The 26,173-nt window shown below is 51.8% G+C and overlaps 1 protein-coding gene across 1 annotated transcript in view; it reads left to right on the forward strand.

Annotated features, from left to right (window-relative positions):
- ASIC2 (acid sensing ion channel subunit 2) overlaps positions 1 to 25,050 on the forward strand; it is a 1,233,617-nt gene extending 1,208,567 nt beyond the window's left edge. Inside the window, exons 4-10 of the mRNA XM_088828685.1 lie at positions 7,734 to 7,884; positions 10,384 to 10,440; positions 12,129 to 12,282; positions 14,338 to 14,429; positions 18,364 to 18,443; positions 21,644 to 21,712; positions 24,135 to 25,050. Coding sequence (XP_088684811.1) covers positions 7,734 to 7,884; positions 10,384 to 10,440; positions 12,129 to 12,282; positions 14,338 to 14,429; positions 18,364 to 18,443; positions 21,644 to 21,712; positions 24,135 to 24,236 — 705 coding nt within the window. The 3' untranslated portion in view covers positions 24,237 to 25,050. The remainder of the gene's footprint in view (positions 1 to 7,733; positions 7,885 to 10,383; positions 10,441 to 12,128; positions 12,283 to 14,337; positions 14,430 to 18,363; positions 18,444 to 21,643; positions 21,713 to 24,134) is intronic.
- Positions 25,051 to 26,173: the final 1,123 nt, after the last annotated feature.

The raw sequence follows: 26,173 nt of genomic DNA on the forward strand, positions 1-26,173 counted from the left end.
GACTTTATTGGGAAGGGGAACCTGGGTGGAAAGCAGGAGGGTAAGGGAACCCAGGAGGACTGCTCTGCCACGTGGCTCACAGTCTCGGGTTTTATGGGGATGGGATTAGTTTCCAGGTTGTCTCTGGCCAATCACTCTAACTCAGGGTCCTTCCTGGTGACGCACGCATCATTCAACCAAGGTGGGTTCCAGCAAGGAGGATTCAGGGAGATTGGTAGGACATGTGGCATCTCCTTTTGACCTTTCCTGAATTCTTCCAGTTGGTGGTGGCTTGTTAGTTCCGAGTTCCTTACCAGGACCTCCTGTTGTAAAATAACTCATGCAAATGGCTACTATGGTGCCTGGCCAGGGTGCACAGTTTCAGTCAACGTTTCCCCTGACACTGGAATCTGAAGAACCCGTGTCCCCATCCCCAAATCTCTGCCATTCTCCACCCATCCATCTACACACACACACACACACACACCCCGCCCCCAGTCATTGGTTCTGCTTCCTGTGGACCCCACCCACTGCAGTATAAGGCAAGGCAAGATAGGTAGTGATGAATGTGTAAATGGGCGGGTTCTAACTCCAGCTCTGTCTCTTACTATTCATGACCGTAGGTCTCTTTTCCACTCCGGTCTCCCCAGATATATTGATACAATGGAGGTCATAAAGTACCAACCCCACAAGGCTGTTGTAAGGATTTGAAGAGTCAGTCCAAGTAAGTCAGTAAGGGTTCAGTAAATATCAGCAATGTCTGTATCATCAATTAGTCTCCTGTGGGTCTTCAGGTCTCTGTGAGCTCTTACTCAAGAAGGGTCACTATGAGGATTGAGACGCTGTTCTAAGCACCTACATGGGGTCTCCAGCTGGGAGGGGTTATTACTGCTCAGTCTCTCTGTGGTGACTTTGACTTCTTCCTGGTGCCACCTCTCCTGCTTTGACCTTGGGGGTTGAGCTGTCACTCGAGCCGCAGGGACAGGAGGCGGGGATGCCTCACTGCTTCTACTGCCTCCAAGGACCTGATTCCCCTGAGACATCAGAGCTGCCTGTTACTGACTGACGGGTGGATTTGACTTTCGCATTTGATTTTAGTATTGTTTAAAAGGAGCACAATATAATCATTTGTGAACACACTTAAATCACTCGGCGGGATGAAATAAAAACATCAAACCAAAAATCACAGCTCAGAAAGCAGGCAGGTTCTGACTTCCCCCTCCCTCTGGCTGGGCCAGGGGAAGTTTGCTGTTTTAGTGGAAGGTGGGAGGGCATGGGAAGGACCAAGGGGGACCTCATGAGTCTCAGCCACCAAAGACTTAAGACCCCAACCATCACAGATGGAATGGGGGCTTCCCAGGTGACATTAGTGGTAAAGAGTCCGCCTGCCAGTGCAAGAGACGCCCAGAAATGCAGGTTCAATCCCCGGGTCGGGAAGAGCCCTTGGAGTAGGAAATGGCATCCCACTCCAGTATTCTTGCTGAAAAATTGCATGGACAGAGGAGACTATTGGGGAGAAGGGGACGACGGAGAATGAGATAGCTGGATGGCATCACCGACTCTGTGGACATGGGTTTGAGTGTACTCCGGGAGTTGGTGATGGACAGGGAGGCCTGGCGTGCTGTGATTCATGGGGTCGCGGAGAGTCGGACACGACTGAGCGACCGAACTGAACTGAACTGAACTGAACTGATCAAGTGAGACAAAGAAGCTCAAAACCTGGAAGATTTTGGAGGCATTTTAGCAGCTCTCTGGTCCATACGCCTTGCTTTATGCAGCAGGAAAGTGAGGTTCACAGGTTACCACTCCTGCCTGAAGAACCATGTAAGTCACCGGAATCTCACTGGGTGTTCAAATTCTGCACTGTAAGCTTTGGCATTCCTGCGAGATGCTTGGGGATCACTGCAAGGGCCAGGAGACTGAGTATGAGACTCTGGGCTCCCCATCCCCTACCTGCACCCACAGCAGCTCTTCTTTGCTTGTTTATTACATTAGTGTTCATGTCATATTTGATTTGAAGGGAGGGAAAGTAAAGTTAGGAGTTTTGCAGTCTGAAAGACCCAGAATCAATGTAATCTGTGACCCAGGGAAACGGGGCATAACCCGACTGAGCCTCAGTTTCTTCATCTGTTTAATGGGGATAACAACATCAACCTTGCTGCTTGATGAGAAGATAAAATGAGAAAACTCAAAGGGCCAGCACAGAGCCTAACACATGGACAGTACCCAATAGCGGGGCTTTGCTTCTTCCTAGAAGCCCCAGCGATGCTCCTCTCACAATGCTGCCTATTACATTTCATTTCTTGCACAATTACGAAGAAACGGTCAAAACCACAGCATGCTAGCTTCCCAGTTAATCAAACGTTGATAGCGATCCCAGAGAGACTTCAGAAGTAACAGAAAATAAATGTGCATCACGAGTCGTCAGGGTGTGTCTCTGCGTTTCTGGTCAAAGCACGGCAGGGGTCTCTTTTGCCAGGTCACTGTACATGGTGAGACAGAGCCCCGGTAAGGAGATAAGATGCCAACAACGTCTTCAGTTTATTCAGCATCTGTTAGTCACCAGACACTCTTGGAGATGTTTCCTCTTATTACAGAACAAGATAGAAAAAAATCTTAACATTTGGCTTTACAATTCCACCCAGGGAGGAAAGTGCCTTTCCTTGAGACTCCATAGGAAAGGATGCTGCCATGTACCAAAATGTCAAAGATGATGCAGCTACTTAAGAATATGTGGGTTCTGCTTCTGGAAAGGATGGCAAGGCAGAGAGGAGAGAGAAAGCAAGAGGGAGAGAAGGAAGGGAAGGAGGAACACAGAGAGGGGTTGGGCTTAGGCAAGGAGAAGAGGCTTTGCTCTGATATAGACCCTCCTCCAACTCTGACATCTTCCATATAATCTAATGCCCTGGGTGAACGGGCTTTCATGATAATCAATGAGGGGCTGAATTTCTCACCCCATCCATATGACCCAGAACAGAGACCGGAAGACATCAGCCAAGGGTGACAGCTGGCTTACACATACCTTGTGTTCAAAACCCACAGCGTCCCTCTGAAGTAGTTAATATCTCGTGGTGTTCTCATACAGAAAGGGCAAGTCCCCCACTAAGCAAGTGGCAGAGTCAGGATTCCAACCCAGCTGGGTCTGAGCACAGAGCACGTGCTCCTAAGATGGGTCTTCCCAGCAGACAGGGAACCAGGATCTCAGCCAGGTGGGTTAGCGAGGAAGAAGCAGAAGCCAGGCAGGTCAGAACAAAGACCCCGACCCAGCCCTGGGAAAGAACCGGCAAGAGAATTCCAGAGTCTAAAAGGATTGGGTCCAGGTGATCGCTGTGCCCAGTGCCTAAATCCAAAGGCCAAGTGGCTGACACAACAAGAGTCGGGCGGGTTCCAGCTAAGCTCAGTGGGCACCTCTCCTTGTCTCCCTCCTGTCTCTCCTCTGGCCTTTCCTACCCTTTCCAGGAGCAGGAGGAACATATTGATATACAGTCTCATCACTGTCCCAGCGTCCTCCCTAAAGGAGCATCGTAGCCAAGGCCTTAGAGTGTGGGTTGCAGACACAAGGAAAAGGCCAAGGGAGCTTAGCAACTGGTGGCTCAGAAAACAATAACGAATCTGCCTACAATGCAGGAGACCCAGGCTCCGTCCCTGGGGTGGGAAGATCCCCTGGAGAAGGAAACGGCAATCCACTCCAGTATTCTCGCCTGGAGAATCCCTTCAACAGAGGAGCCTCGGGGCTGCAGCCCATGGGTTTGCAAAAAGTCAGAGGAGGCTGAGCCACTGGCTGACTCCCTCCAGGCATCTCTGACTACGGGCAACGAGACTGACTGCAGCGCCACCTGCTGGCACACATCGGAATCTGCGGTCTGGAAGAGGCTGGGGAAGCCAGCAGCTAAGGAATAGCATAGGCTATCCCGAAACAGGGAGGGTGCAAAACACCAGTTTCTCTCTATAAAATGAAAACGTCTGTGGAGAAAAGCCTCAAGACAGTGGAGCAATGAGAGGCAAGCACCAGGGTATTCTATCACAAAAGTTCTGAGATCTTGGCTTAGCTCATAAATGTAAGCAATTGTGCAAAGCCACTGGTTCCATGGCATAATGGGGGTGGGGGTGGGGGGAAGCTAAGGATGGATGTGTGGTCAAGTAAAGGCAGGAACACATTAAGACTCAATCCTGAGCATCTCTCCTCTATCCCTGAGCTGGCTCATCCACCCAACAGCTTCAGGATCCACCAAAACCCTCCCCCCATTTACATCTCCACCCCAGATCTCCGTCTCCAGCTCCAGACCCCTAGATCAGCTGTCTGAGTACCATCTTGACATGGATGTCTGCACTGACAGGAGTCCAAATCATAATAAACCCAATGCAAAATAACTTGAGCCAAAAAAGGATGGAGATTTGCTGGTCTGTAAAACCAGACTGTAAGGACAGCAGAGGTGGAGCTGTCTATTTGTTGAAGGAATGAAAGGGTAGAAAAACATGAGGACATTTGTTAGGGGGAAGAAGATAGGAACTAAGTCTCAGGGAACTGACTAGCTGCTGGGCATTTATCACATTTAGACAGATGAGGAGGCTAAGAGCTGGACCTGGAGAATGGGGGCTTCATCACTTATTCAAAGTCACAGAGCTAGCCCATGAAAGAGAGGGATTCAAGGTTCTGTCTGACTTGTTCCACTGTCTCTAATTTTCAGATTAAAATTATAGATGTAGAAACAGACTCACAGACTTAGAGAATGATCATATGGTTACCAGAGGGGAAGGGATAGTTAGGGAGTTTGGGAAGGACATGTACACACTGCTAGATTTAAAATGATTAACCAACAAGGTCTTACCGTATAGCACAGGGAACTCTGCTCAATATTATGTGGCAACCAGCATGGGAGAGGAGCTTGAGGGAGAATGTAGATGTACAGCTGAGTCCTTTTGCTGTGCACCTGAAATTTTCACAATGCCGTTGATCTGTTATACGCCAATACAAAATAAAAAGTTCAAAAATAAATAAAATTTTTAAATTATAGATGCATGTATGGATGTGAGAGTTGGACTGTGAAGAAAGCTGATCGCCGAAGAATTGATGCTTTTGAACTGTGGTACTGGAGAAGACTCTTGAGAGTCCCTTGGACTGCAAGGAGATCCAGCCAGTCCATTCTAGAGGAGATCAATCCTGGGTGTTCATTGGAAGGACTGATGCTAAAGCTGAAACTCCAATACTTTGGCCACCTCATGCGACAAGTTGACTCACTGGAAAAGACTCTGATGCTGGGAGGGATTGGGGGTGGGAGGAGACGGGGACGACAGTGAATGAGATGGCTGGATGGCATCACCAACTCGATGGACATGAGTTTGAGTGAACTCCGGGAGTTGGTGATGGACAGGGAGGCCTGGTGTGATGGGGTCGCAGAGTCAGACACGACTGAGTGACTGAACTGAACTGAACTGAAGGACTTAAGAGATTTTTGAATCCCCAGCTGTACCTGCAATGCTTGAATCTCTCTCTTCCCATCCCAGCCAGGTAGTTGTATGGTTTCTGCTTGCACACCCTTCACGATGGGAAACTCACCCTCAAGAGAGTGATTTTATTATTGAATCATAAGAGTAGGTTAGACAGTTGAGAGAGAGAGTGCATCCTTCTTCCGCATTAAAGAAGGGAATGCATGGGCTGTGCCTACCACAGTGTCTGCAACATCAATCAATGTGATCGCCCTCCCCACTTCCCTTAGTACAACTGTTCTTGTGTCTGTCTTTCCCTGGGGATTCCAGGAAACAAATCTAATTCTTCTTCCCTGAGACAGCCCTTCAGATATTTGAAGACAGTGCTTCAGGGTCCCCCTGAGGCTTTGCTTACCCAGGATAAATAGTCCAACCCACTTTCAGACACCCGTTGGTAAGCAAGAGTTGATGCTGCACACACTGCGATTTTCCAGCTGCTGTGCTGTGTGAGGCTTCAGAAAACCTGGTGGGACGAATGATAAACCAGCCCCTGCAGGGAAGCCATGGTATCTGGATCACGTGTGCATGCGTGCTCAGTCGTATCTGACTCTGCAATCCCATGGACTGTAGCCCGCCAGGCTCCTCTCTCCATGGAATTCTCCAGGAAAGACTACTGGGGTGGGTTGCCATTTCCTACTCCAGGGGATCTTCCCGACCCAGGGATTGAACCTGAGTTTCTTGCATCTTCTGCAAGAGGATTCTTGACTACTGGTGCCACCTGGGAAGCCCCAGGCCTGGATCATGACCTCTGCATTAAAAAAGTGGGGGTGGGGAGTGACTGACCTTGAACAAACCGTGGCCCATCCACAGAGTTTCACCTGCTACATTCTAGGTTCACCCACTGTGGGAAACCACTTTAGAGGAAAAATAAATGAGTCTCTCCCAAAATGATTTTACGTCATTTTCGACCCCGAGTCTTGCCAAAAGTCATTATGAATTCTTCCCAAATCCAGTTTGTGTGCTTATGGATACAGTAGTGAGCAACGTGGGGACCCAGTCCATTCTCCCAATTACAGATGGGGAAACTGAGGTCCAGAGAAGAGCAGTGACTTATCCAAAGTTGTACAAGAAATCTGCAAAATCCTGCTCTGCTCATGAACGCCAAAGAAAGATGAGAGAGTAATGCAAATCTTCAGGGGAAAGGAAGAAGAAATGAGCAGTAGGAAAAAACAAAAGAGAAAAACTCTGAAAGCTCCCCTCTGGAGTGTTTTTCTCTCTCTCATGTCAATTCCCCGACACAGAGACAATGCAATGTATATATAAAGCAAGGCTGAAGTCAGAAAGTCCTAGATCCACATGCTGACTCTGCCAGTGACTTTGTGCATGACCTTGGACAGGCTTCTTAACCTTCCTTTTTATTTTTTCTTTTATTTATTTATTTGACCATGCCGTGTGTCATGAGGGATCTTAGTTCCCTGGCCAGGAATCGAACCACACCTGCTGCAGTGGAAGCGTGGAATGTTAACCACTGGAGTGCCAGGGAAGTCCCTATTAACCTTTCTTGTACTCAGTTTCCTCCCAAATAAAATTATAACAGGAACATCTCCCTCAAAGGAATCCTATAAGCCTTAAAATATATAAAGAGATTTTTGGTTCTCAGTTATAGTGGAACAACTTATACAAGGCTAACTAACCCTCCTGGAACTAACAATTATAAACTCTGGGCAAAAAATTTCAAAAGTACTATTTGATGGGAGGGAGACTGAAAACAGGGGAACTGGAATGTTTATAGAGACCTTGAAGGAAGGGAACCACCCTGGATGAAATACACGTTTATCAATATTTATCGGATCGCTCCTTTGAGGACACATCAACTTCTAAGGGAATATTATAGATATAGCTCAAGCAGAAAGCAGTCATCATGGAGTTAAAAAGTCTTAAGCCAGAGTTCAGGGTTGCCAGAAAAGTTCAAAAATGGGAAGAAAAACCCTGGAAAGGAGGGAGGGGTCCACAGAGCCCTCCAATTTTTATCCCACTTCTCTGCTGCAGAAAAATGCAAGACAACAAATTGTGGAAGTGGGAAGATGTGGCTGGGATAAAAGACTTTGAGAAGATCAGCATTTATAGGGAAGGTTATAAAAGGTAAATAGGAAAACTGGTTTTGGAGCCAGATGTTGAAGGCCTGGGAGGTCCTTGGAGTTTAGGCTGTCACGCAGTAGTTGATCAATTAATTGTTTATTAATCGCATACATGAATGAAGGAGCTACTGGGTGTGCTCCAGCTGAAGCTCCAGGGCTGACTGCTGGCCCCTCCTTCCTGTCCTGCAGCTCACGTACCTGCCCCCGCCGTGGGGCGAGTGCCGCTCCTCCGAGATGGGGCTCGACTTCTTTCCCGTTTACAGCATCACCGCCTGTAGGATCGACTGCGAGACCCGCTACATCGTGGAGAACTGCAACTGTCGCATGGTCCACATGCCAGGTCAGTGCCGGGGGAGGGCGGCCACAGGGCCCCGGGGACTGCCTGCGACCTGCTTTGCATTGCTCACCCGATGGGACACTCTTCACCCACTCCACAAGGATGCCAAGGGATGCTGTTCTGGGAAGACGGTTGTTTGATGTGCAGACATTTCGGGGGCAGATGGGAACATCCAGTCTGGCAACCAAGGCAACATCCTGGTCTCCAGAGTGGACAGAAGTTTGGAGAGCATTCCTCGCAGTGTTCAATATGTTTGCTAGTTGTTTGCTGTTCTTCCCTCCTAGAGCTTAGTGACCACATATCTGGATGCTTACAATTCTCCCATCCTGGTGTGGTACACATTCAGACATCCAGATGTTTATTGCTTTCCTCCAGATATTTCCCTTCTTACATCCAAATGTCTAGCACTTTTTCAAGTGAGGGAAGAGTCCATCTGCCAGCAAATGAATGCATGTGTCCTGACATTTCTGTTGTCAGACTAACAGTGAGCGTAGCCATCACTAGAGGCAGTCGGCTTGTCACAGGTAGCAGGCGTTGGTACCAACTGGGGCAGGAAGAGCTTGGTACTGCAGTGCGGAAAGAAGGACAATTGAGGCTACAATCAGTGGCCTTGGCTTCCAACTCAGCTCCCGCCACATGACTGCTGTGTGACCTGGCACAAGTTACTAAACATCTCTGTTCTTACCTCTATCATCTTTAAAACACAAACGTTTGCTATTAAGAGGATAAAATTAAGCTAAGATATAAAATTGCTTTGTTGGGAATTCCCTGGAGGCCCAGTGGTTAGGATTCTGAGCTTCTAGTGCAAGGGGGCCTGGCTTTGATCCCTGGTCAGGGAACTAAGATCCCACAGTGCAGCCAAAAAAAAAATGCTTTGTCAACTGCAAATGTCAGTGGTGATTGTGTTAACACATGGGGAGAGGGAATTGAGAGTACAGCTGACTGAAGACCTACTATGTGCAGGGAACTTTATGGTTATTGTTTCATGATTATATCACACTTTATCTAACTAAATCCTGACCTCGGACATTTAGCTCATTACCAATTGTTTTCTGTCATAACCAATGCTGAAATGAACATCCTTAGAGCTAAATTCTGAACGACTGCATTAGTAATCAGTAATTTCTCTAGTAATCTAAATTTAGGATTATTAATCTTTAAAATTGCCTCTGAGAAGCAGACTAAGATAGAATAGAATAGAAGACAAAACAAAAAGAGAAACATATCAGTTAAATTCTCATTATTAGAAAAGAGGAACCATTTCAGTTCTTCAGCTCTTAAAAAAAAAAAAAGGTGTTTAGGGAAAAAATGAGAAGATATTGTGGTGGACTTTGACATTTGTTGTCTGACTTTTCGCGACCCCATGGACTGCAGCACACCAGGCCTCCCTCGTCCCTCACCGTCTCCCAGAGTTCACCCAAGTTCGTGCCCATCGAATCAGTGATGCCATCCAACCATCTCATCCTCTTCTGTCCTCGTCTGCTTTTGCCTTCAACCTTTCCCAGCATCAGGGTCTTTTCCAATGAGTTGCCTTTGACTTTAGCACGTGGGAAAAGAAAAAACAAAGTTTCTGGATTTCTACAGAGACCAGAGAGAATTGAGCACTGGTAAATGCTACCTGGGCATCCCTGTGGCTCAGTGGTAAAGACTCTGCCTGCCAGTGCCAGAGATGCGGGTTCACTCCCTGGATTGGGAAGGTCACCTGGAAAAGGAAATGGCAACCAACTCCAGTAGTCTTGCCTGCAGAATTCCATGGACAGAGAAGTCTGGCAGACTACAGTCCATAGGATCACAGAGAGTCAGACATAACTGAGAGACTAAACAACAAAAATGCTACCTGCCCGATGCTCAGACCGCGTCACCAGCCAGTGAGGTTTCCCCATGGAACCTGAGCCCAAGCAAGCAGGAGAGATTTTAATCATTCCCCACACGACACTGTTCCTGGCATCTCAATTATAATGTGGAATGAAGGGCACAGCAAAGAGGAGACTGACCAAGCAGCCTTCCTCACCTACGGCAGCATGCTGTGATGGAAAGAGCCCTAGGCTCGGGAGCTCACAGACCTGGGGTCCAAGCCCACCTCCATCACTGCAGGCCTGGGAAAACAGGATACTTAAACCTCAATTCTCTCATCAATAAAACAGACACGGTAGTTCCTATTTCCAGAGCTACCTAAGTGGGTTAAAGGGGATGATGCACGCCCAGCACTTAGTAGATACTTACCACTGCCTCCCCACTATCAACACTTTCCTTTCACCTATATGAACCAGGCTGTCCGACCTGGGAGAAATCAGCTAGATGGTTCCTGTTATCACCGAGAGGATCAGAGCCCAGTCTTCTGGTCCCCCACTAGCCCCTGGCAGTCCTGATTGACAGCTGCCTTCTGACTGTCCACTGGTGAACTGCTACCCCTCCCAAGCACCCCGACGCAATCCCTTCCCCGGGCCCAAGGAGGGGAGGGGTTGCTGCCTGAGTACCGCTCCCTGTCTTTCTTCTTTGCAGGGGACGCCCCTTTCTGTACCCCTGAGCAGCACAAGGAGTGTGCAGAGCCTGCCCTAGGTCAGTACCAGGGGCCCAGTGGGATGATGGGGGCGGGGGCTGCGACTGAGACCTTGGAGACCTTCCAGGCGTGGGAAAGAGACGGGGGAAGGGGGGATGGGGAAGGGTGAGGGGGAAAGAGGCTGGACAGGGTGGCATCCCTGCAGGGACAGGAGAGGGAGATGGAGAGGAGGAAGGAGAGAAGGGCGGGGGAGGGAACTGATGCTGCGATGAGGGTGGAAACCCAACTAAGGAGAGAGAGGAGGCAGAGAGGTGGGAACAGAGAAGGAGTGAGCTTCGGGGAAGCAGACAGCACCGAGGAACGCAGAGGAGCAGGCAGAGGTGGAGAGGGGATGGACCGTGGGCACCGGGTGGGCGCCGAAGGAGCTTGGCGATACCTCCTGGCACACACCCTGCAGGTTATTCCCAAGCTGTCCTGTCTGCATTGCTCCCTTGAGCCAGGAGAGGTGGGGTGAGGCAGAGGGGCGAGGCCCAGTGTGCATTCCTCAGGGACACAGGGGCGGCAGGAGCATCCCCACCACCACCGCTGCTCCTGGGTGTTCGTTGGTCCACCCCACTCCCCACCCAGGAAAACTTCTGGTGAGGGGGATCACACCAACAAGCTGCAACCCCAGAGCGTGACCCACTACACACGCCCACCTCTCCGGGATCTGGGAAATGATTTACAAGCAAGACAAGCAGCGGCTATTTAAATCATCCGGACTCAGGTTTGTTCAGCAGTTGTACTTGCTGGATCTAAGTGGAGCAGTTCTGGACTCACGTGTCCAGATGCCCCCAGGAAGGCTGGTTGGAAAGAGGAGGAACTTCCGGTGAATGCAAAGACTCAGTCTGTGACCTCAATCAACCCGCAGAGGAGGCAGGCGCTGGCTATGAGGGAGCCCCCGAGGGAAGACCACGGAGCCTAGGGATTCAGACGCAGTAGCCTCCCACACTAGCCTGTAATGAACAGCCCCCTTTGTAGATGAGATCTGAAGCCAAGAGCAGAGAAGGCCCTGGGATGGTCAGAGGTCCAGGACTCCATTGGAGCCCATCCTTCCCAAGCGGTGCCTATACTTACAAAAGTTAACCTAACAGTAAAGGAAGCAGAAGGAACATAGAACCAAGAGTAACAGAAAAAGGATTTCTCTGGGGGTCCAGTGGTGAAGAATCCGCCTGCTAATGCGGAGGTCTTGGGTTCAATCCCTGGTCCACATGCCGAGGAGCAACTAAGCCCCCATGGGCCATAACTAACGAAGCCCATTTGCCCTAAAGCCCGTGTTCCACCACAAGAGAAGCCACCCCAGTAAGAACCAGAGAGTAGCCCCTGCTCGCCGCAACTAGAGAAAAGCCCACATGTAGCAACGAAGACCCAGCAGAGCCAAAAATAATAAATAAATATTAAATTTAAAAACTCAGCTGAAATGGACGCAGAAATTATTCAGATAATAAATTAGTTGACAAGGACATTAAAAGAGTTATTTAAAAAAAAGAGTAACATAGAAAGAGCAGGCACTTTTGCGACTGCTCATACCCTCATCAAGCTCGAGCAAAAGCCCAGCTCCCCTTCTCTCCACAGCCCCCCACCCCTCATTCACACAGAGGGCACCTCCTCCTCTTCTCTGCTGCAGGAACCTGGGACCCGGCTACTCTGGACCCAGAGGTTCCAGTCCCCTGCATTCAACTAAGCCCTGCCTCCCTCTCCCCTGCAGGTCTGCTGGCAGAAAAGGACAGTAATTACTGTCTCTGCAGGACCCCCTGCAACCTGACCCGCTACAACAAAGAGCTCTCCATGGTGAAGATCCCCAGCAAGACATCAGCCAAGTACCTCGAGAAGAAATTTAACAAATCAGAAAAATATATCTCGTAAGCTAAGTGGACATGGTGGAGGCGGGTGGGGGGAGGAGGAACCAGGAGAAAATGGGGAGGAGGGGGAACGGTCAAGGAAGAGGACAAAGGTAAGCAGTTAGTTCCATCTCGCAGATGTTAACTGAGCACCTGCTCTTGGCCAAGTTCTGTGCTCAGACTCAGAGTATGAAGACAAAGCGCGTTAAGAGGCAGAGCCATCTTTCAGGAGCCTACAGACCTGTAGAGAGACAAATACAACACTGAAAGCTGTCCAGGCTGGTGCAGATAATAAGAGAGGTCGTTGGCTGTACCTTGCAGAGGGGTGCTGTCAAGGAAAGTTTCAGAGGTGTTTATACAGGATGCAGAAGAGTTTTCCAGGCAGATTTTGCATATTCTATTCCCTCTGCCTAGAATGCTTTTCCTCTCACTCCTCACCCAACTGGTTCCTCATTTCGCAGGTCTCCATTTAAACGTCATCTCTTTGGACCAGTAAATTAGGCCCCCTCCTGTCATCCTTCTCTCGAAACACTCAGGTGTATTCCTTTATAATACTCGCCACTGTGTGTAAGTTAATATTCATGTGGCTGTTTCCTTCAATTACCTGCCTGCCCCTTGAGGGCACGAACCTTTCTTTTTTTGTTCTCTGCTGTGGAGTGTCTGGCATGGAGTTGATGCTCAAAAAAATAATCTTTGAACAAAATAAATGAAAGGAAGACACAGGAGAAAAGGGTACAAGAGTACAGCCAAAGGAAGCCGGGGGACGTGGATGTGGGTCTTATAGGCTGAGCTGGGCAGGGGTGGGAGATTTGATTCTAAGAGGGTAGGGAGCCACAGAAGAGCTTCAGGTAGGCAAGTGATAGGCTCACATCTGCATTTTAGACCACGTGTTCTATGGCAGAACCTTCTAGAAATGTTCTATCTCCATGATGTCCCACGTGGTGGCCACTGGCCACCTGTGACTATTGAGCATTTTAAAGGCAGCCTGGCTGATGGAGGCATGGGATGCTAATTCTGTTATGTGGGTTAGTCTAGAGGTTTTAGGAAGACCCAGTTAAGAGGATGGATGGGCAGACAGATGGGCAGAAGGGAGCCTGGTGGGAGGCAGTTGCCATAAACCAGGCAAGAGATGGTGGATGGCCCCTGGGTGAGCCCCATGTGGAGAGGGCTCCTCTCGCTCCCACCCCCCACTCAGGTCTACAAACCTGACTGCCACCCCACCTTAGTTCACGTGGGCTCCTCTGGCCCCGAAGGCACATGATGGATGCAGGGTGTTAATTTCAACCCTCCTCTAGCCTCTCCCTCCGACACAGTCACCAGCTCTCATCCTGGGATGGTTTGTGCCCCTTGAGGGCAAGAGGCACTAAGGCCATTAGTGAGGAGCATCAAAGAATCAGGGTAATTGTATTGATAGGAGGGCCCAGGCCCCGTGGCTGCAAACATTCTGCTGATGGTCATGGCTTCTCCCACCAAGATGTTTCTCATGAATACAACCGCCTGAAAGAGCAGAAGGGAATCAAGGTGCTTCTGCCAGAAAACCCCACGGCCAGATGTAGGTCTGCTCCTTAAAAACCCTCCCTGGCTCCTGCAGCTAACTTGGTGATGCTGGGGTGGGGCTCCCACCAGGAGAAGCTTGCCGTCAATCCCAGTAAGAACTGGGGGCCTCTCCAGGGTGGGCAGGGGAGGTAAGCTGGGGGCAGGCAAACAAGCCTTGTTAAGTGAGTGCTGAGCTCACTTGCACTTAAGGACCCAGGCAGACCCTCTGGGGCATAGAGACTGGATGCCTGGCAGGACTCCTGGAAAAGGGGACACAGAGAGGATGGGTTAGCAATCAGGGGCCAAGGGGAGCGCTGACACACCCCTCACCCCTCCAGGCCCCTGAAGAGCACTGGGCTGGGAGTCACGACTTCCTGGTTCAAGCCCCAGCTCTGTGGCTAACCAGCTCTAACTTTGAGCCCGTTGTCTCGCTTCCCCGGGCCTCTGTTTCCCTTTCTGTCCATGGGAAAACTGTATGATATGATCCCTGTGGATCCTGATGATTCTCACCACGTGTGACACTGAACGTTTCCCCCGCAGAGAAAACATCCTCGTTCTGGATATATTTTTTGAAGCTCTCAATTACGAGACCATCGAACAGAAGAAGGCATATGAAGTCGCTGCCTTACTCGGTAAGTCAGAGTGTCTGTTGCACAAAAGTCCACATCTCATGGGGATGGGCAGGGTCTCAAAGAGTTGGACACGACTGAAGCAACTTAGCACGCACGCATGCATGCATGCATGATAACATGGGGCTTCCCAGCTGGCTCAGACAGAAAAGAAAGGGGGTTTTGCCCATGATGCAGGAGACACAAGTTCGATCCCTGGGTCAGGAAGATCCCCTGGAGAAGGAAATGGCAACCCACTCCAGTATGCTGGCCTGGAAAATCCCATGGACAGAGGAGCCTGGCAGGCTACAGGCCATGGGGTCACAAAGAGTCGGACACCACTGAGCAACCAAGCACACAAGGGGATGGGAGGAAGGGGGGATGGGCAGGTGGGCGGCCAGATGGCGAATCTATGAGTCCAGCCTTTTCATTCACTGATTGCTCCCTCTTCCCTCGCACCGCTCCTGCCCCAGAATGGGAAGCACTCCATGCTGTGGTGTTAGGCCCAGTTCATTCCCTGATCTAATCTCAGTTTCCCCACTGACAATGAGGCAGGTGAGCCAGCCATTCTCTCGGGACCCTTCTGGCTCTGCCTTCTCAGATTCCACAGTCTTCTGCCCCCTTATTGGAGTCAGAGCCCTGGGGCCATGGCGGATAGGTGCAGCTGGGCTGAGCTATGGATGAATCCAGGCAGCAGATACCACGAAGGTCCCACCCATGGAGGCCCCACCTGGAAAGCAATGTTGCCACGTTGAGAAGGCCAGGTGCCCCTAGACTGAGAGCTCTTTGTCAAACACTAAAGAAGGGCCACCTAGCCCCAGAAATCTACAAACCTGACCGCCCCCCCTACCTGAGTTCACATCAGCTCCTCTGGCCTCTAGGGCACATGGTGGATGCCCGGTGTTCATTTCAACCCAGCCCCAGCCCAGCCTAAATCTAACAAAACCCCCGCGGGTGCACAGTTAAAAGACCTGCCCTGAACCCATCCCGCAACTCCTACTCACTCTCAAGAAAGGACCTGATGTCTGTGGCTTCGAGGGAAAATAACTCCTGTTGTCTCTGTGAACTGAACCAGGTGAGAGAGGCATCCTGAGTGGGGGGCAGGGGAGACAGACACCTTCTACCTGGCAGTTCAAGTGGAGCACAAGTCAGGGGATGCTGCACACCAGCCCGGAGAATGTGGGCAGGTGGCTTCACTTCGCTGAACCTCAGGTCCCTCATCTGTAGAATGGGTCTAATAAAACCCTCTGTGAGCTTGCCATGATGGTGAAATGTGATCAAGCCCCAGCCCACAGAAGGCCCATAAACAGTGGTTTCTGGCATCCAGACAGACACTGTCCCAGGAAGCGGCGGATACCGCAGGGTCCCCACTGGGCTAAGGTGGTCATCACTAAGGGCCCTGGAGATGGTTGTGGCCAGAGAGGGACTGTGCTGAGACTCCCAGGATGGCCTGTCACCGAGGACACGCCTCCTTCCCTCTGCTCCCCTCCGCCACACAGGCGTGTGCGCTAGTGCGCACGCGCGCTCTTTCACACGCCCACCGCAGAAAATCTCACTAACGTCTGTACCTCTCGCGAGAAGAGCGAGTGCCGCTTGCAAGCCCTGAGTCAGGAAGTCCGCGCTGGTCCCTGTTTCCCCGCCTTGTGGCCCGCCTTCCCCTCCTTCAGAAAGCACGCCTCACCCCAGCGTACACACATGCACCAGGGTGAGCCACACACACTAGTGCACACCTGCACAGACCCACATGCAAACCACGCAACTCCAGAGGCACGAAGGTGCACACATGCCTACCCACCTATACCTGCCATACACAAGCACGCTCACACCTCCTCTACACACTCAGACGCACCGTGCCCATCCCCACAAAGCCACCCTGAGACACACTCGTGTGCCACCTATATAAAGCCATTGGTGGCCAGATGCAAGGCCTGCTTCTGTCTCGAATATGCACGCACAATGCACCCTGGGACGCCCTCCACACTCCGCAACGCGGCTCACACATACACCCACCCCCGACAGGCCCGTGCATGTCTATGCACTCCCCAGTGAGCCTCCGTTAAGGACATTAGAGGGGGTGGGGGAGTGGGAAGGAAGAGGGGCTCTGGTGAGCCCAACACCAAGCCCCCCACCCCCCACCCCCCTCCCCGGGAAGAGCCATCGCAGCCTGCTCACCTAGGGATGTACTTGTTGGCCTTCTCCCAGCCATAAGCAGGGGAGGAGTGGGCAAGTGTGCTCATCAGAAAGTCCTCAGACAAAGAGGTCAGCCTGGAATCTCCAGGAGGATGGTACATCCACCCCCATCAGTGCCCCCCACTCCCAGCTCTCTTCCTAGACTAGCAGCTCCCAGACCGAGTGGTCACAGCTGGAAAGGACTTCACTGTTCATCTCCTCTGACCCTCCCCCAACCACCTCCACCACCAAATGTTCCTGGAAGGCAAAGCTGTTGAGAAGGTCAGGGCTTATCAAAGAGACACAGCCAGCTGGTGGCCACCCTCCATATTCACAGCCTCAGAGCCCTGTGCTTCAACGCACTGCCTCTGGAGCAGAGCGTTTGGGGGCTTTCAGGGGATCAGAACCCCCTTAAGAATCTGATTGTAACTTCTGAAATACGGACTCTCCAGCTACAAATGCCCAGGTACCCGCACGTAACGATTTGCATTCAACTCAAGGAGTCTCCAACCATCGGAAGCTCCCACAGGAGAGTGTTTCTCAAACTCTGATGGGCTGGAGAACCACCTGGGAACATAAAAATCCTGACCTCCAGTCCCCAGTCCCAGAGACTGATTGCATAGACCCCAGGGCTTCCCTGGTGGCTCAGATGGTAAAGAATCCATATGCAATACGGGAAACCTGGGTTCAGTCCCTGGGTTGGGAAGATCCCCTGGAGGAGGGCATGGCAACCCACTCCAGTATTTTTGCCCGGAGAATCCCCATGGACAGAGGAGCCTGGCAGGCTCTAGTCCATGAGGTCGCAAAGAGTCAGACACAACTGAGCAACTAAGCACAACAACAGGTAAGTGCAGGCATCTATATTGATTACAAGTCTCCCAGGAGTATGGGGATTGGAAGACCCCTGGTCAACAGGGATCATACCCTCAGGGCAAGAACCTGTACTCTAGAAAGAGACCAAAGGACTCCCCTTGTGGTCCAGTGGTTAAGAATCCACCTGCCAATGCAAGGGTTCAATCCCTGGTCCTAGAAGATCGCACATGCTGTGGAGCAACTAAGCCTCTGCACCACAACTACTGAGCCTGTGCTCTAGAGCCTGAGAGCTGCAACTACTGAAGCTCAGGCGCCTAGAGCCCATGCTCCTCAACAAGAGAAGCCACCGCCGTGAGCAGCCCACACACCACAGGGAAGAGTAGCCCTGCTCACCGCAACCAGGGAAAGCCTGCGCCTAGCAATGAAGGCCCAGCACGGCCAAAAATAATAAAAATAAAAAATAAATAGAGACTGAGCATTTACCTTTAGGGAGGGGAGACAGATGCTTCCAAGGACTTTATCCCAAGGGTGAGAGGGGCCTCAAGATAGCTTCAAAGGCCCCGTGGTGATTGGGGGCGTCTCTTACGTGCCTGCTCCCCAGACCCCCACTCTGGACACTGACACACGTCTCAGACTAGACTGTGCCCCCACCCAGGGCAGGGACCACACACATCTCTGTTCCCAGCCCGGAGCCAAAGCTGGGCCCCAACGTTGTGGTTCCGAATGGAACTGAACCAGGCCGTCAGCACGGGAGGTCCATTCCAGGCCCCTCAAGTAAGCATCCAGCTTAGTTCCCACCCCCACGGGTGCTGAAACCCAGCAGCTCTCAGAGCGGCGCAGTGAGGGAGCGGCTTGTCAAGGGCCTGCCCTCCAGGCCCGGGCCGCCTCGGGGAAGAAAGCCCACTTTCCGAGCCCTCCAAGCACTCACCCTTCCAGAAGCCGTCAGGAAAGCCAAGCCTTTGTCTTCTCTCTCCAGGTGATATTGGTGGTCAGATGGGACTGTTCATCGGTGCTAGTATCCTCACAATACTAGAGCTCTTTGACTATATTTATGAGGTAAGATGCGGGACTGCTCGTGGGGGACCACCAGGTGCCCCCATCCTGCCCCAACGCCCAGAAGCAGAGCACCGAGCGGGGAGAGCTCGGCCTCCCTCCACCCAGGGGAGAGCCGCCTCCCCCGCCCTGCGCATGGACGTTGTCCGTCCCCGCGCCCCAGGCACCGGGGAGGCGTGCGTGTGACACGGGAGCTGCAGGCCTGTCGGGGCCCCTACACCCGCACGCAGGGAGCCGGAGGGGTGAGGAGGGGTGAGACAGTGCAGGGGCCGGCGCCGAGCCCCGGGCCTCTGTGGGGCTTCATGCACGGCTGTGCCTGCACCCGCACACTCACACCACACACACACACCACACACGCTTATAGAATACTCATAGACAACACACACACACACGTTTATAGCATACTCATACACAACACACACATACGCTTATAGCATACTCATACACAACACACACACACACACGCTTATAGAATACTCATAGACAACACACACACACACGCTTATAGCATACTTATACACAACACACACGCACACGGTTATAGCATACTCATACACAACACACACACACATACTTATAGCATACTCATACACAACACACACACGCTTGTAGCATACTCATACACAACACACACACACACACGCTTATAGCATACTCATACACAACACACACACACACACGCTTATAGCATACTCATACACAACACACACACACACACGCTTGTAGCATACTCATACACAACACACACACACACACTTATAGCATACTCATACACAACACACACACACACTTATAGCATACTCATACACAACACACACACGCTTATAGCATACTCATACACAACACACACACACACGCTTATAGCATACTCATACACAACACACGCACACATATACCCCACATGCTCCACACACATACCACACTCCACATCCAGTCCACACACACCACTCGCATACACATGCTATACACACACACATCACACACACTAATACCACACTCACATATAACATACACACACACCACACACACTCTACACACACATGTGCCACACACTCGTATACCACACACTCCACATATGCATGCATATTCCACACACATGCACACCACACAGTTATAGCATGCTCATACACAACACACGCACACATATATCCCACACGCCCCACACACACATACCACACTCCACATCCAGTCCACACACACCACTTGCATACACATGCTATACACACACACATCACACACACTACCACACTCACATATAACACACACACACCCCACACACACTCCTCACACACACCACTCACATACACTTGCTGTACACACACATCACACACACTAATGCCACACTCACATATAACATAGACACACACACCCCACACACTCCACATATGCATGCATATTCCACACACACTCACACCACACACAGACCACATACACACACACACTTATAGCATGCTCATACACAACACACACACACATATACCCCACACGCTCCACACACACATGCCACACGCACTCCACACACACTCCACCCACACACACACCACACGTATACTGTACTTATATACAACATACACACACATATACCCCACACGCTCCATACACACTCTGCATACACTCCACACACACACCACTCACATATACTTGCTATAGACACACACATCACACAAATACCACACTCACATATAATATAGACACACACATATACCCCACACACTCCACACACACATGTGCCACACACGTATACCACACACTCCACGTACACATATTCCACACCTACACACACTGCTCACAAACACACACATATGCCACAGGCACACAACATATACTATACGCACACCACTTGCACAAATGTGACATGCACATACATTATATACACTAATACCACACTCACACATAACATACACACACATATACCCCACACACACTTACACCGCACTCACAAATTCACACATACATCACAGTTAAACCACATACACTGTACACACACAACATTTGCGCACACATAACATGCACTCATACATCATACACACTTATACCACACTCACACACAAGACATACACACACACACACCACATACCATACTCATACACCACATATGCACACACCACACATGCACACACACATATTACATTTATACCACACTCACACACTGCTCGCAAATACACATACACCACACCCACACACCACAGGCACACACACACACCTGCCCTCCAGGTGACCCATCACCAGAGCAGCACCTTCCAGGGTCCAGGCAGGTTTAGGGAAGGAGCACTCCTGAGAAGTCATCAATCCTGAGCAGGAAGAGCAAGGGCACTCCAGCCACTCTGGTTCAGGGAGCTGTCGCCCTCAGGAGGCAGCTGGAACAGAGTCTCTGAAAGCTTCTCACACAACAAACAGCAGCTTCAGGCACTGCGTGCTCCAGGGGCTCATCAGTCTTCCCACTGCATTCCTCCCAGCCCTGGGCTGGCTCCAGGGACTCCAGAATCCCTTGGAAAGCCCAGAGGACCATCTTGGCCTCAGCCCAGCAGACAGGGCCTGCAGAGCAGTGGCCTGCCTCCCATAGGGGACCGGCAATGGCCAAAGGCCACTGGGGGTCACTGTGGGAAGTGGAGGACCTGGGTGACCAGGGGCCTGTGGAGTGCCACCCCACCTCTCAGCATGGTGACCCAGTTCCCAAACTGGGTTCCATAGCCAGATTTTGTTCTGCCTTGTTTAATCATTTCTGTGCAAAGATGTACAAAGTTATAGAAATTGAATCACATCAGAAAACATATTAATAAGTTTAATAATTAATAATAAAATAACATATTATAATTAAGTAGTTATTAAACTACTCTTATTGAGAATGAAATGTTAACACAGTTGTGTCCCAACCTTGTGAACTGTGGAGTTTTCAGGTCTCAAAAGTGACGAGTAACTGTCCCCCCAGGACAGATGGGGAGCCAGCCACACTGAGAGACCACACTGAGGCCCTCCCGTGTTCCACTCCCCCCACCGCCGCCCCAGTCTCTAGCTCCTGCACCAAAAGCTTGGATAGGGACCCTAGATTGGGATGCCAGGCTGGGCTGCTACCAACGTCTGTCCAGCTGCAGCCCAAGCAGCCGCTGTCCCTGCCTCCCCAGCCCAACCACGTGGAAGGAGGTCTCTCTCGCTACCTTGATGCCTTTCTCCCAGCCTGACGTTCCTTCCTGCCTTTCTTGCAGCTGATCAAAGAGAAGCTATTAGACCTGCTTGGCAAAGAAGAGGAGGAAGGGAGCCACGATGAGAATGTGGTAAGGGTGGCCGGCAGGGGCTTGCAGGTTGGTTGGTTTCTTGGTGTGTACAAGCCATGTGAATCCAGATGCCGGTGCCAGGCAGGATGGGAGGGCTCCATCATACACCTTACCATAGCTCGAGACCCTACTCCAACTGAACCTTGAGCCTCTCTCTGAGACCCATCCTGGAACCCAGCTGTAAATTGAATCTGCTCCATGGATGCAGCAGAGACCAGGAGATGCTTCTGCGTGGACCACGCCCCTGTTCTCATACCTTGGGAGACCAAGGAGAGGCTCCATGTAGGCCCACTCCCTTATTCCCTAGGTGGCAGAATGTGAGCAGGAATGTCCCTGTTACTCTACCCCATTTGAACAGGACATAGGGTGTGGGGCCCTCTGAAGTAGGGGTGTTGTTTCAGTAGCTAAGTCGTGTCCCACTCTGTAACAGTCCACCAGGTCCTCTGTCCATGAACTTCTCCAGGCAAGAATACTGAAGTGAGTTGCCATTTCCTTCTCCAAGGGATCGTCCCAACCCAGGGATCGAACCTGCATCTCCTGCTTAGCAGGCAGATTCTTTGAAGAAGGTAGAAGCAACAACACCCATTGTAACTGCTGATCACTGTAAGCCTGGTGCGTGTCAGGCACTGTGTTATGTGTCTGAAGAGTGACACGTCGTTTCAACCCTAGAGTCACCCTGGAGGAAGGGCTGTTCTTTTCTCCATGTTGTATATGAGGCGGTTGTGGCCCAGAGGCCCAGGTTACACAGCTAGCGGGCACCCTAGCCTCCTTCCTACGCTGGATCTCTTTCCTCAAGTCTAAGAGGCAGCTCCTCTTATACTGTCTACACGCTCCTTCCCAGATTCAGTCTGTTCCTGGACCCTGGTCTCTGAAGGTTGTGGGTATCACCGACTTCCTCCAAGTCAGCTCCCCAGCCACAAGAGAACACCGCATTCCGTGGCCATTGCCGCCTTAAAATCGTAACATCCCAAGTGGATCCCAGCCTCCTCCTCCTATCTGGGCTCCTGTTTCTGCTCCAGACACTGTTTCTCTACTCATCTCCCAGGCTAAACATCCCACTTTGATTCTCTCGGGTCCCTGCATCTTCTCTTTGAACAGAAGACAGCTTCTGTGGAGGGGAGAGCAGTGTGGGTGGAAGGAGCCCCAGGCTCTGGACTCAGCTGACCTGCCTGGATCCCAGGGCCCTTCTTCCCAGCTGTGCACTTGAGGGCACATTACCTCCCTCTCTGAGCAGCTGCCAAACCACTGGGACCTCAGGGGGTGCCATCGGATTAAATGAGACCAGGCCCTGAGAAGCAATGAGCTGTGACTGGTTTGTAGTAAGCGCTCAGTGAATACAGGCTCCCTCCCCTCGTCCCACCCTCCCTTCTGCCTTCAGAATGTCTCAGAGACATAGCCTCCTCCTTTGCACCGCTCCCAGCCTCATCCTCATCTAATCTCCCCCAAATTCTTGGCACAGAATTCTGCTCACATCCCTCCCAGCCTCCAGCCCTCTGCTTGGCCAGGCATCACCGAGAAGACTCAAAGCCACCTCAGGCCCACCCTGCTCAGGGATCCAAGATAACCGTTCTCTGAGGCCAGCCTTACCCCAAGGTCCTTTGGAGGCAGCTCGGATCAGGGGTCAGACTCCCAGCTGAGACCTCCACTGTTTTGCCTCAGCGATCAAGCAGCCCCTCCTGCCCAGGCCAGGTCACAGGTGGCCCCTCCTCCACCCCAGGTGGACCCAGCAGAGGTCCAAGGATGAGGGTGGGATGGGTCATCACGCCCCAAGGCTACACACCACTCAGATGTAGCTTCCAGTGACACAGCAGGGTACCTCTGGAGAGGTCCACAGGATATAAATATGGGATCTATTGTACAACGCAGGGAATACAGCTACCACCCTTGGGCTGCTCTGTTCCTTACAAATGTGCTAAGTCACTTTAGTCATGTCTGACTCTTTGAGACCCCACTGTAGCTCGCCAGGCTCCTCTGTCCATGGGATTCTCCAAGCGAGAATACTAGAGTGGCTTGCCATTTCCTCCTCCAAGGCGATCTTCCCAAGCCAGGGATCAAACCTGTGTCTCTTATGTCTCTTGCATTGGCAGGAAGATTCTTTACCACTGAGCCACCTGGGAAGCCCTTAGAGAGAAGTTCAAACTAGCTGTTGAATCCCATCACCAGGAAGCTTCCTCTGCATTCTGAGGCAAGGGGGAGCGCCTAGGTGGACAGTGGAGAGGATTCTGAAGGCAGTGAGGCCCCCCCCCCAGCTTCATGCCCGAAGATGGCAACCCAGCACCAAAGGGGTTTGGGGCGGAGCAGCAGTGCCCGGGAGAGCCCACTGTGGGCTACACAGTTCCCAGGGCCTGGGCTGGGCTGCAAGGGCCCTGGGACGCATTTTTACTGAATGAACATTAACAGGCACTTTCCTCTTCGCCGCCAGAGCACTTGTGACACGATGCCAAACCACTCCGAAACCATCAGCCACACTGTGAACGTGCCCCTGCAGACGGCCCTGGGGACCTTGGAGGAGATTGCTTGCTGACGGCCCTCGGACCACCCGGCACCACCGCCCCCCAGCCCCAAACAGACCTGGCCCGGGACCAGGACAGGGGACCGCAGGCTCAGGTGGGATGGCCCCTGCCCACCGACGGAAAGAAGCGAGAGCCCCCTATGCACACATAGCAAACTCTGCTGAAACCTCGCTCTGGCCACGTCTGGCACGACGCGTCCTCGGGCCCCGCCGCCGCGCTTCCGACCCTCTTCGGAGAAGTGAGTCCCGCCCTGAAACTGTCCGAGAACCGACCCGCCATCACATCTCACTGCCAGATGTACAAAGCACTGCATGCTCCGACCCCTCACGGCGCCGCGTCCGCGTCTTTCTCCGTCCGCGACCCTCACCGTGCGGCTTCCAGCAGGCCTGCGGGGGGACCGGGTTCCAGCGCCGAAGTGCATCACCACGAGGCCGCGCTGGAATCACACCTGCACACTCCAGAGGGAGCCCGCAGAGCCCTGGACGTCGTCCGGGCCTCCCGTCGTTTGTGAAGGTTCTTTACCTGCCCGCCCTCCGCCTCCCCAGGCCGGCCTCAGGGTGCCCGGGGCCGCCGTCCTCCCCTCCCAGGGACCGAGACGGAGGCGCGGCGGCCGGGGGGACACAACCGCGGTGCCCGCGCCGGCGGCTCTCCCTGTGACACGGCTTGTACAGTCTGGTTCTGTCTCTTCGTGGGGGGTAGGCATTTTGTTTGTTTGTTTGTTTGTCGGAGATGTGTTTCCTTTCGTTTTCTGAATCTGGGTTTTGATGTTCCGAGGTTTGGTTTGGTTTCTCCATTTTCTCTGGCGTTTATTTATTCGTGCTTCCAATCACGGTCATATTAAAAGCTGGTCTTGTGGACATGGCCGAGTCGTCTCTGCCTTTTCCCTACACTCGTTCTCCCCAAGATGTTAGGAAAGGGCCAGACCTGCCTCGTCAAAACCGACAGAATAGATGATAGACAGCTAGTCATAGATGGTAATAGATAAATAGACGACAAATAGGCGGCGAGGTAGAGTTTATGAAACACTTTGACAAAACAGTACACTCTTACTCTATCCTATCCTGTCCTGCATCTTTAAACACTGTGGATTGCAACACTGTAAATGGCTTCACCAGGCCCACAGTCGCAATGCCACTGCCCTGGACCACAGGCCCATGGCACGAAGACAGGGAGGCAGAACTCAGTGCCCAGACCTGCAAACCTTAGAGGAGGCCTTCCCATCCCTTCCCCTGGCTCCTCCTGACCGGCTCAGTGAATTCGGTCTGGACACCTGCCCCAGCCTGGCCTCCCTCCCACCCTCCAGCCTTTCTCATCCCACTCGACAACCCACCCCCTCAGCCCCATCCAGCAGACCTGCTTCTGCCTTGCTCCCTGTGATTCTTGCATCCTCCTGAGAGGATGTCCATGTGGGAAAGGAGGTGGGAAGATGCCCCTGATGGGGAGAGAATGTGTCCTTTCAAGGCCATCTGTGGCAAGAGAGACCTTTCTGCTCCAGCAGAATGCTTGCCCTCACAGCGTCCTGCTAATTCCACAGGGGCAGCTCCGGTAGTCTATTCTTTCACTCCCCTGCCCTAACCACTCCCAACTCAAAGTCACCCCCAAAGTCATGAAGGAAGTCCTAAGATGGTTCATACCTCCCTCCTCACGCACAAGTGCACAGAAAGCACTGGCCGGACCAGGGGTCTGGTCCCTGCTTTGCTATCCAGTCCCTCTCTTTCCCTCTCCTAACACAAGGAAGTGATGGATGAGATCATGCACCTCTCTGGGCTCCGTTCCCTCCATCTGAGGCTGCAAATAATACCTTACCTGTGTCTTTACAGTTGCTCTCTAGAGGCCCCTTAAGACTTGAGATGCTAGGACAGCTTTACTCCCCCTGCTGGTGGGACAAGGCACACCAGCCACACTGACACACAAGTAGGATAGGACCTGGCACTCACCAGGCTCCAGG

The sequence above is a fragment of the Moschus berezovskii genome, chromosome 20 (genome assembly GCF_049115385.1).
Source record: "Moschus berezovskii isolate FMDL1 chromosome 20, NW_MosBer_1.0, whole genome shotgun sequence".
In the NCBI taxonomy this organism is placed as follows: domain Eukaryota; kingdom Metazoa; phylum Chordata; class Mammalia; order Artiodactyla; family Moschidae; genus Moschus; species Moschus berezovskii.